The sequence below is a fragment of the Triticum urartu genome, chromosome 6A (assembly GCF_056163025.1).
Source record: "Triticum urartu cultivar PI428250 chromosome 6A, HENAU_Tu73, whole genome shotgun sequence".
In the NCBI taxonomy this organism is placed as follows: domain Eukaryota; kingdom Viridiplantae; phylum Streptophyta; class Magnoliopsida; order Poales; family Poaceae; genus Triticum; species Triticum urartu.
In genome coordinates, this window is record NC_141878.1 from 582,220,150 (window position 1) to 582,231,637 (window position 11,488).

An 11,488-nucleotide genomic window follows, 5' to 3' on the forward strand; every position below is an offset into this window, starting at 1 on the left:
CCATCTATATAAATTCAACCTGTGCCTTGTAATCCCAAGGGATATTATATAGTTTTTTTAATTCTAACCTTATAAAAAATCCTACAATCCAAAGGAGTCATCGAGAAGCTACAAAAGCTTTTTCTTTACTAAAAGTATTGGTAACAGAAATACAACAATAGAGATCAAAAAAAAGAAAAACAACTAAAAGATTACCAAATCAAGCCGGAGCCACTGGTGTGAGTGACATGTCTCCTCTTCGTTGGCGCGACGAGGAGCAACCAAAGCCACCATTGCCCACAACATCCAAAGTGGCACAAAGAAAGCGTGAGAATTTCCCACAAAAAGTGTTGGTAACATGAAAGAAAACAGAGATATTTTATTTTTGTCCATAAAAAAACAAAAATAAAAACAAATCAAGCGGGAGCCACTGGTGTGGTTTGAGCGTGACATGTCTCCTCGTTGGCGCGACGAGGGACAACCAAACCACCGGTGTCCACCAGACCACCACATCCTCCCAGCCCGACTACGAGAGGAGAGGCAGCCTCCTCCCTGCCACACACCACCACTCCTCACCGCACGCACGCACGCCTGAGCCGATCGAGCAGACGCGCGCGAGCCCCACACACCTCGCCGCCGGCCATGGCCATCTCCGCCACCTCCAGCCTCGCGCTCCACGCGGCCCCGTCCGCCGCCCGGCGCCGCATGCGCAGCGTCGTCGCCTCCGCAACGCGGTTCGACCGGCGCTCGGCCGTGCTCCTCCTGCTGTCGGCCGCGGGTGCCGGGTCGTCGTTGGCGGCGGTGGCGCCGTCCGCGAACGCTGCCGGCAGCATCGGGCTCTTCGGCATCCGGAAGAAGCTGGAGCGGGCGGAGGAGGCCGCGCGGGAGGTGGGCGAGGCCGCGGTGGAGGCCGTGGAGGCCGGCGGGGAGGCGGTGGCGGAGGCCGGGAAGGAGGTCGCCGGGGAGGGCATGCAGCTGGCCGCCGAGGCGGGGCTCGCCGGCGACGCGCTCGTGCAGGCCGGCGTGGTCGCCGGCGCAGAGGCGCTCGGGGTCCTCGTCGGCTTGTCCGTCGTCAACGGCATCCTCAAGCCCGAGGCCTAGAGGGTTGGTCGGCTCGGCCCGTAGTGTTTTTGCTGGCCCATCCGGTGTTTGGGTTTAGTGCTTACAGAAGGAACTGGCTATCATTATTTGTTCATGACTTTGTGGTGTGGTATATTTTAGTATGATTTTATAGAGTGATGGATGCTCATAGTTCAACAATGTTATGTAGTATGCAACAAGATCATACAATTTGCTTTGTAGGGAATTTGCGCTACATTAATGTATAAAACTTACATTGTTTCATGATGCTAAGTACCTGTTCGGCAACTGCCCAACGCCAGAAATCCTCAAATCCAGCTCCTCGATTCGCTTCCATCTTCCCGACGAAACTCGTGGTTCGAAAGAACCATTCGGCAACAGAACTCCCAGATCCACGATCGCTAGTCTTGGGCTGGTAGCTGCTTAACATGTTAAGCACTTAAGCTCGATTCTAGCATGGTAGGGAGGAAAGGTACTTGCTTCGTTCTTTTCTTCCCTGGTACGAATCGTTTTCTTTCACTTCGCGGTGGTAGCTCTCCATAAATAATGTGAATTCCTTGTTTTGCAACTCACGGGATCGCCAAAACACCAGCTCCTCATTTTTGCACTACAACCCATCTTAGATTTGTAAAGCTAACTTCACGGAGCTGACCTGTTTGGCCCAGCTTCGTCTGCTGACTTAGAGAAGCCAGGAGATGGGCAGTTGCCGAATAGGTCCTAAAAGTATGATTAGACACTCTGAAAACAGAACAACTTGTGATGGTTTGATAACAATTGTAATGAAAATGAACCAAGTGGAGCTTTTTTGAGGAAAATGTGGGATATATTAATCATATAGGTTTACAATTTACAGTGATAGTAGATGCTACATTTGCTGCATTGAGTAGGACACCATCGTTCCAAAATGACAATTAGCTAGCCCATCTTCCATCTCTTTGACAATGAGTAATCGCAACCCTTCTAGCTCAAATGCCGCCTTCTTAACATGTTGAAAAAAAGAAAACCATGACGCAATCCAGAAAGGTCTTACATATCAAGAGCTCGGTATGCCAACATATAGGTGATAATGGTAGAACAATAACATTTCTCACCCTTCGAAGGCTCTTTCAGGCGAGTGAGAAGTTCCACTTCTTCTGCATCACAACATGCATCATGAATAGTCGCAAAGATGAACATGCGTCCTATCCCACACCTCTAAAAGCAGTCCATCCGGAGATAGAAGGAACGACCTGTCCACATTTATCTTGGCGCACTCAGTTTGGGTAGTGTCCAACATACTAACTTGCCATGATTTTGTGTCCCCCACCATGTGTGATACAAGATTCACAAGGTGATAACTGGTTGATAGAACTTATTCCCGTTGGGTTCAAACGTCTAAGGCTACATTCAAAAACTTAGTTTTCCTGGAGTTTTAGGAGAATATTGTGTTTTTGAAAGCATGGTCTCAAATAATTTGATGTGTTAATGGTGCTGGCGCCCGAGGCGTGCATTCTAGTCACATCATCATGACTGACAGGATGTGGCCTTGATGGGGCTCATGACACACACATCATCTTGACCAGCAGTCAGCAGGCCCGAACTGATTTGGCTTAACCAGCTTGGACCGGAGCCTAACCCTCGTAAGTGTTTCGTGGAAAATCGACCCCCGAGAAACTAGCTTCGCTGGGAAACTTCTTCATGAGGATTGGCTATCTACACCAAAAACTCAAGATCGGATGCGGCTGTCGTTCAGATGGGCCAACTGAATTCAGGAAGCATAATAGCCGAATAAGATGGGCCGAGAAGCACTGCTTGTTTTAAAGAACTGAGCCACGCATAACAACTTTTAACAGAGCTTCATGAACTGGTTGCGACCTCAACAAGCTTACAAAATTGACGTCTACATGTTGGCCCCGTCCGAAATGCAACCAAGATCGAAGATCGGTTCAACGGCCGTTGACAGTGTTACGGTTTAGGGGTGCCTCATCTACCGAAAGACGGCCTGAGTAGGCTAGCCCAGGCTCCTTAGGTCGGTTTAGGCCCTGGGTTAACACCCCACCCCATGGGCCCCATGGAGAGAAGGATTCGAAAGGCTTGGAGTGTACGAAAAGGAAGCTGGCATCCAGGAGGACCTCCCGCAAGCCTAACCAACTAGGATCATGTAAATCCTGGAGCCCGGTATCCATATAAGATGGGGTAGGACTAGTTGATAGTGATAGAACCTTAGAGATTATTTTCAATCCCTCGATCATCATTGTACACACCTATAGACCAAAATTAATAAATACGAGCAGGAAGTAGGGTTTTATCTCCACCTTGACGGTCTGAATCGTGTAACACATCTCATGTTTCCCCTCTGGTCTAGTCGCCTAGCCGATATAACCTATCGAGGAATTTGCCAGAAAAAACTCCAACATACATGAACAAATATAATGGTTTTATAAACCGTAGTATCCCCACTACCTTTTTTGTAGTATTTGTAAAAGATGTATGGATCACTTCTTTCTAAACCTAGTAAAGAAATTATGGTTTCTTCAAGAAGTGTAGAAGCCTAACACACACAACATGGTCCTCATTTGGTAGCTACCAAAAAACCTCAACTCATCTCATAATCGAACACAGGGTGGGTAAATACTTTTTTTTTGCTTTTCTTTCAAATAGGGTGCATTGTACCTTCTTTGTATTTTAATTGTCGAGTGAGCTCCTAAAAGGAATATTGACCGTCACAATAACATTAGGTGTTCTAAAAGACCTTGTCCATCATCTATGTCTTGAATTCACAAAACTACTTTACTTGTTAAATACAGTCCGGTGTTTACCATGATAAAGACCATAACACAGTTTAATGTCACTTTGTTCAAAAATATATTTTTTAATATTTTAATATGGACTACAAACAAACTAAAATGTGTGAACCTACACATTAAAATGCACCTATATACATCTGAATCAGAAAAAAAAACAAAGTGAACCGAGGGAGTATATAGTTTTTCCGTCATTCTTCTCTCGAATATTCATGTTCAGTATACCACATATTCTCTCGTATATTTCTGACGTGGCAACTCAGAAAAACGAAAGCAGATTTGTGCCCAACTCTATTGGAAGAGAAGTGATAGCGTGGGCCCACAGCCTTGTCGGCAAAGACGTGCGTAAAACAAAACGAAAAAAAGAAGTGAGAAAAAACAATACTGTTTCAGAACCAATGGCCACCGCCGTGCTCCGCTGCCCGCTGCTCGCCTCGCCTCTCCCGGCCGGCGGCGGCGCCGCCGCCTCGTGCTCCGGCTCCTCCCGCCCCACGCGCTTCCTTCTCCGGCGGCGAAGGTGCCCGAGCCCCCTGCTCGCCGTCTCCTCCGACTCCTCCAAGCCCCTCGCCTCCTCCTCGACCGGCGGCGGCGGCGACCCCGACGAGGAGCCCGTCCTGCCCCTCCTCCAGGAACTCGCAGTAAGCCACTTATTCTCCTCTTGCTCTTTGTATCTACATTCAGTTTAAATTTTGGCGAAGCCTGTGGATTCAATGGGTTCTGAACTTCTGATTCCGTTGTTCTGGTGGTAGGATTGCTTGGTGCTCCCGCCCAAATTCCTGTCCCTGCTGCCTCGCGACCTTCGCCTCGATGTAAGCATTCACTACCCCCTTCTCAGCTCCGATCCAAGCTCCTCTGCACAGTTAATAAATGTACACTCACTGAGGATAATCCCAGTAAAGCGTCAGAATGTGGCTGGCAAAAAATTGCCTATCTTATGCTGAAGTTGAGGCTCACCATTTGTTCTTTGACTACTTTTGTTACTTAGTGGCTAAACAAATGTGGAACTTGGTTGGGTACATACCTAGCCAAGTTATTGAACAACACATACTGAAATTGCATCACTATGGCGAGTTTGAACCGCAGTTACAACTTCTAGTCTGGTTAATCCATCCAACAATTTCTGCTTGATTTTTCTTGAAGCTGAATGACGCGGCATTCGATCTCTCCAACGGGCCTGTTCTGAATGAGGTACGTACCTCAGAATTCAGTGATTCAATCTAATAAACATCAGAGCTCTATTTTGGTGCAACCGTGTCCAACTGTTGTTGTTTGTTTGCTGGGAGACAGTGCGGCCAAGAAGTCGGTGATCTGCTGCTGGACCTGGGAAAAGCATGGGAGATGGCTAACACAGAAGCATCAAATAACCTTGCCAAGCAGCTGCCGTCAATGGCGCCCTACTTGACTGCCAGCGCGAAATCAGGCACGGATCTCATCTGTATTTTGGTAGGATTTGTGTTCTACATGACATGGTTTCTTGACTGAAGGTTGTGTTGCTTGCTGTTTTCCTTACATAGCGTAGCATTTGGCAAGCGGCTGGCATCAGCTGGAAAGAAGTTTCAGACCATGGGGCAGTATGGCAATGGAGAGTTCAAGAAGGTTAGCAACTCACTGACCGTCTGTCCATCCTGTTCTTCTGAAATTGTTACACGTATATTTGTTTAGTGCTGGATTACGATTTGATTATGTGGCAAACATGAGTCCATGTCGTTACCATACAATTGGGGCCAGTAAGCGGGCTAATTCATATCCAACATTTGTGTAAGATTGGTTGCAGCAGGATAAAAACATCTGAATGTTAGTGTATTAGTGACAGGAATCCAACCTGTTGGGTAGAAGAAAACTCTTAAATTCATCATGTCACGATGCTTCAGCATGGCTTCATGCTCTATCTCATTGCTAAATTACCTTGCATCATGTTCTGGTTTGTTTTCGAAAAGGTTGAGTTCATCCACACGTATCTACAAATGTACGTAACATTCTTTTATCGTATTTCTGTAGATTTCTGAAACAATGATCAAGATCGGTAAGGTTCTATCGAAACGCCCAGTGATTCAAGCTGAAGTAGAGGCCACGAAAGAAAAACGAAAGCTAAAGGTAAATTTGCCTCTCTGCTGCACCTTGATCACCTATCCACCTTCAGGTGGACTGCGGACACGGTCTAATCTCATACCCTTATTTTTTCAGTTTGCAGGAGCTGAATTCGAATTGACAGCGCAAAATGCATACATCGGTGCTGCAGTTGGACTGGTTTTCGGGTAAATTCCAGACCCTTATGCCTGTACAGCATCTCTTTCAGTTAAGAAAACTTGTAAAGATAACTGGTTTTATTTTCTTGGTCAGCTGTTGTGCATGAATTATAGTGCTACATTTCCATAAGCAACATGCCGCATGTGCACTTTTGACCAACATCAATAATATAGTTACCAGCTTCCCAGAATATTTTACTGGATACTTCTCATGTTTGGGCTGCATGCATTTCATACTACTACATTTTTATATTGGATTTGATTTCATGTAAGTGATTCCTTATCTTATCCAATACTCCAATAGTATTATGTTAACAACAGACAAGCTGTTGGTCAACAGTATCATTCTACGGATATGATTCTAATGGCGTCCAGTTAATCAAGGATACATGCACATCATGCTTCACATATTAAACCGGTCGATACTCAAGCGTGTTCATTACATAATCTGGCCATGCACGCTCTTTCCCGGTGGCACGAATATTCAACTGAATGCTTATTTGAGATCCCATGTCTATGCCCCGCTGCAGGTTTTTCTCCTGGCAGCTGGCCCAAGGCGTGCAAAGCAGTCCAGACGACAGCCAGGTAACTGAAGGCTACATAGGTTCCATTTGAATCATGTATGCTTCACCATCCATCCTGCCACCTTCTCTGAAAGTTCTTCTTTTTCTTTCTGATGCAGCCGCTCAAGGTCCCGCTGCTGCTTCTCGGCTACACTTCGACGGCCCTGTCCGCGGCCGCGGCGGTGGGGCTCGTGGTGCTGGCCCTGCAGATGAACCCCGAGGACAAATCGGACTAACTGAACTGTCTTTTAGTTTCTCTTTTTCTTGAGCTGGAACTGCCTTTTTCAGTTCCTGAAAACCGCTGAGCTCGCGCGGCGTCTTAACCCCCCCTGGAAGACTGTAAAAACCTGCAATGCTACCTTGAGTTAACTATAAAATCTGTTTGCCCTCAGAGTGTAAAAGGCAAATGATTCGCTGCGTTCGTCGCCATATGGAGCATTTTGTACAAATGCTAAAGTGTCGTTTGTTCGTGTGAAACTGGTAGACTGGTAGTGTTGCCTTGTTGAAGTGAAGGGGGTGAAACACCCTGGGACTGTGCTGCTTGCAGCTTATGCCATCAATTGTTCTACTGCATTTTTTTGTGTGTGACTGTTATTATGGTCAGATTATGATGCATTACAAGGAAATTGGCGAGGGCGGCCGAAAACATGGCGCGTTCATAGGAGCCGAACCCTAGTCTTTTTTTTTCTTAGATAAATCAGCTGACCAGTGGGGGATTTCATCGCTCTGTAATTCCAGATTCCAATGCTCTTTGTTTGGAAAAAAGAAAGAAATGGACATGAGTTTTTCTCTGAAATTCCAAGGCTCCAGCCGGCTTTGTAATCCTGGCTCTGTTTTGTTTGGTACGAGACCTCTACTCCGTTTTTGCAGAGGATTTTCCGTTAGGATCTCAGACCGCCGATCCGCCAGCGGCCAGCCTGGCCTCGCAATAATTCTGGATATCCCAAACCCACAGCGAGCCCGCCCGGCCCGGCCCAGCCCATTTCACAAAGCTGAAAACCCCCACCACCGCTTGCCCTCCTGCTGCTCCTCTTCCAGTCCACCTCCCCCTATCCCCACCGCCTCCACAACCCCACCCCCCCTCCGCTGCCCCTCCCATCGCATTCGCATCCACCTCCGCCCCCCAAGCACAGCACAGGGGAAGAAGCGATCGGCAATGGCGTCCTCCACCCAGGGCCAGGTCATCACCTGCAAAGGTAACCCCGTCCACTCCCCTCCACTCCGCGCCGGCTGCTGTGCGTAGAGTGTGTCTTGAATTCTGGTATTGTTGTTTGGTCTGATCTGGGGTTTCGTGGTTTGCGCGCAGCGGCGGTGGCGTACGAGGCGAACAAGCCGCTGGTGGTGGAGGACGTGCAGGTGGCGCCGCCGCAGGCCGGCGAGGTCCGCATCAAGATCCTCTCCACCGCGCTCTGCCACACCGACTACTACACCTGGAGCGGCAAGGTCTCGTCCCCTCTTCCCCCCCCCCCCCCCCCCCCCCCTCCCTCGCTCTGCGCTTCCTCGAATCTAGGTTTCGCTGGCCGCAGTTTCCCGGTGACCCGTCGCCAGCGCTGGCACTGCTGGTAGTCACCGCCGCCCCCAACCCCAGCGACTTATCCAGTGCTGGTACTTGGATTTTTCCTCCCGTCAGTGTTAGTCCACTGGGTGCGCTTGTGTAGCGTCTTGACGAGTTAGACTGGGACAACTGAGGCTGTTGCTTTTTTTCCTTCTTCTAGATTATTATTATGAATTGTCGCAATGAGACCGAATAATTGGGGATTGATTGAATTATGTGTAGCATTGTACGGGTCATTCGTTCCTCAACGTGTGGGAATTGCTGTAGAGTGACATGACCTGGTGTACAGAAGAAAATGTTTGTACAAACCTGAAAGCCTACTGCATGCTGTAGAGATTTACTAGAATTTGTAGTCGTGTCATGAAAGGATTTTATTAATTTGCTATGCAGGATCCTGAGGGTCTCTTTCCTTGCATTCTCGGTCATGAGGCTGCTGGGTAAGCCTATAAATTTGTCAGATTTCATGTATCATCAAGCATAGCCAAGATAACTGTGCACTGATAAGTTTACTTCTGTCGCTGCTGATAGAATCGTTGAGAGCGTTGGCGAAGGGGTGACCGACGTGCAGCCTGGGGACCATGTCATCCCTTGCTACCAAGCGGAATGCAAGAACTGCAAGATGTGCAACAGCGGGAAGACCAACCTCTGCGGCAAAGTTCGTGGCGCCACAGGGGTAGGGGTCATGATGAGCGACCGCAAGAGCCGCTTCTCGGTGAATGGGAAGCCCATCTACCATTTCATGGGGACGTCGACGTTCAGTCAGTACACTGTTGTGCATGACGTCAGTGTTGCGAAGATCAACCCGCAGGCGCCCCTGGATAAGGTCTGCCTGCTCGGCTGTGGTGTTTCCACTGGTAGGTTCTAACCGCACTTTCCTTGTACAGATCTGATGTTTTATTCATCAGCAGTCTAGTTTAGCCGTCACACAAGATTTTTCTGTAATTTTACATGCTTTTAAACAAATTTCTGCTTTCAAACAAATTTTTAGCCGTCACACTCTTTTATTGGTAAACTTTTTTTCTGAGAGTTGATACATGATTCTTGATTCCATACTGTTGTTTACACCTATTATGTGCTGACAACAATATGTGTAGCACCTTTGACATTATCCTCTTGATAATTTCCAAAATTAGTTATTGTCTCAGTTTCTTTATATCTTACAAATTACAATCATGTAGGTCTTGGAGCAGTATGGAATACTGCAAAGGTTGAAGCAGGTTCAGTTGTTGCTGTTTTTGGGCTTGGCACAGTTGGACTTGCAGTAAGTAAAATATATCTGGATATACTTATATACCTGAGTGTGTAAACTAAGCTTTGACACCTGAACTTCCAATTTAGGTTGCTGAGGGGGCAAAATCAGCTGGTGCTTCTCGGATTATTGGCATTGACATTGATGCCAAGAAGTTTGATGTTGGTATGATTATAGTTTCTGTCCTTTCCTTCATTGTAAATTCCGCCCCCTGAAGGCTTAGAAACTACTAATAGTATCGTAATTTTCCTCTTAAGCTGCATGCTTTTTTGTTCAATTGCTGAAAGAGAGTAATTCACATTCGTGTCTCTGCTATAAGACCAAAGTTTCTTGTGCTGTGCATGCTGTTTGTGGAAGCCTTTTTAAAACTTCTGCTTGCTTTGAATAGAAACTGAAACTGTTCTTCTGCGACTAGTGTGGCGAACGGAAATCTTTAATATAGTTGTTGCTTGGGTTAAATCCCATATATAATATCTAGAATTCAGTTAATATAAACCAGAAGTTTCCTAGACTTTTTTATGCCGCACAGGGCTCCTTAACGAATAACACTGGCTTCTAGGCTCATTCAGATCTATATACCATGAGTCTACTTTTGTTCTCTCGTGGTAGTATGCTAGTATGTATTACAAATGTATCCTTGCAAACTTGATGTGCTGTACTTGTTAAATATTGATCACAATATTACTGGATCAGATTGCAAACTGGATGCTACTTGTTAATATTTAGCAATGAAGTTTCTATTTGTAATTCTATCTTCTTTACTTGCTGTTTGCAGCTAAGAACTTTGGAGTCACAGAGTTTGTGAACCCAAAAGACCATGACAAACCAATCCAGCAGGTCCTAGTTGACCTTACAGATGGTGGTGTGGATTACAGTTTTGAGTGCATCGGAAATGTTTCTATCATGAGGGCTGCACTCGAATGCTGCCACAAGGTAAGCTGGAGTTGCAGCTTATGTATATGGCATGTTCATGAACTTCGTGGACTCATCTCACATATTATTCACAACTCTTCGTAGGATACCTTACCTAGGCCAGTTTAGAGTCCTGACTTAAGCTATCATCAAATATCTGTTTCTAAATAAATGAAAGATGTTTGAGCCAAAAGGGAAAAGAGTTTAAATGTGTTGTAATATGTTATATACCTGTTTTTATATGGAAATATGTTTCTTACTGTTTCAAAATTCTCTCTTACAGATCCCTTTCATGATTTTCAGCACCCCAAAGTACAATATCTTGCCTTGACTGATTTTTGTTCTTAACTGTAGGGCTGGGGTACCTCCGTTGTCGTTGGTGTAGCTGCATCTGGCCAGGAGATTGCCACACGGCCATTCCAGCTTGTCACTGGCCGTGTCTGGAAGGGAACAGCTTTTGGTGGCTTCAAGAGTCGGAGCCAGGTTCCATGGCTCGTCGAGAAGTACATGAACAAGGTATCAATCATGCTCTCTCGGACAGAAATAATCCGCAAGCTAAGAGGAGTTTTTCCAACTGAAACAAAACCTGACCACATATCATTCACATCCACAGGAAATCAAGGTGGACGAGTACATCACCCACAACATGAACCTTACCGATATCAACAAGGCGTTCGACCTGCTGCACGAAGGCGGCTGCCTGCGGTGCGTGCTGGCCATGGAGCACTGAGGATCCTGCTATGTGTCTCGCCCTGCCTCGAAGCGGAGCGGTTTGTGTCGTGTGAAGTTGTAATGCAGATCTATCCTCCGCCCTGGGACTATAGAACTCGTTTGGCCTAGAAACTCTTGAACACGAACCGCTGCTATAATAATATGTTGTGTTGGATGGTTGCCTCTGGTTGGGGTCATTACTGCTAGTGTGTTTTACTTGTTGACTCCACAAATATGTGCTGCATGTCGGGGGTTTGGTGCGACATATGCCAAAGGATGGCTTATCATGGTGGGGGCAAGTAGAACGTCGTCGGTGCCTGGAAACAAGATGAGGTGAAGACATGCACGCCGGCGAATCTTACCCAGCTTCGAGGCTCTCCGAGAAGATAATACCCTTACTGCTGCTTTGC

General features: G+C 46.7%; 3 protein-coding genes across 4 annotated transcripts; all 3 read left to right on the forward strand.

Moving 5' to 3' along the window:
• The first annotated feature begins 482 nt into the window (after positions 1-482).
• YCF37 (homolog of Synechocystis YCF37) lies at positions 483-1,323 on the forward strand. Its single transcript, XM_048680878.2, has one exon. The coding sequence runs from the start codon at positions 622-624 to the stop codon at positions 1,078-1,080; it is 459 nt and encodes a 152-aa protein (XP_048536835.1). The 5' UTR covers positions 483-621; the 3' UTR covers positions 1,081-1,323.
• Positions 1,324-4,199: 2,876 nt separating this feature from the next.
• Positions 4,200-7,042, forward strand: LOC125515384 (LOW protein: ammonium transporter 1-like protein). Of its 2 annotated transcripts, none has more exons than XM_048680848.1 (9): positions 4,200-4,480; positions 4,592-4,651; positions 4,983-5,030; positions 5,130-5,262; positions 5,362-5,438; positions 5,841-5,936; positions 6,027-6,097; positions 6,619-6,673; positions 6,747-7,042. In XM_048680848.1, exons 1-9 carry the CDS (start codon positions 4,241-4,243, stop codon positions 6,885-6,887), a joined length of 921 nt encoding a protein of 306 aa, XP_048536805.1. In that variant the 5' UTR covers positions 4,200-4,240; the 3' UTR covers positions 6,888-7,042. The 2 variants fall into 2 exon arrangements, with proteins under 2 accessions (XP_048536805.1, XP_048536840.1); XM_048680883.2 differs by having other exon boundaries at positions 4,201-4,480; positions 6,771-7,042.
• A 644-nt stretch (positions 7,043-7,686) lies between these two features.
• On the forward strand, positions 7,687-11,278 carry HOT5 (GroES-like zinc-binding dehydrogenase family protein). Its single transcript, XM_048680879.2, has 9 exons — positions 7,687-7,847; positions 7,958-8,094; positions 8,597-8,643; positions 8,735-9,060; positions 9,385-9,467; positions 9,545-9,620; positions 10,231-10,388; positions 10,722-10,883; positions 10,981-11,278. The coding sequence occupies exons 1-9, from the start codon at positions 7,808-7,810 to the stop codon at positions 11,095-11,097; spliced, it is 1,146 nt and encodes a 381-aa protein (XP_048536836.1). The 5' UTR covers positions 7,687-7,807; the 3' UTR covers positions 11,098-11,278.
• The last annotated feature ends 210 nt before the right edge of the window (positions 11,279-11,488 follow it).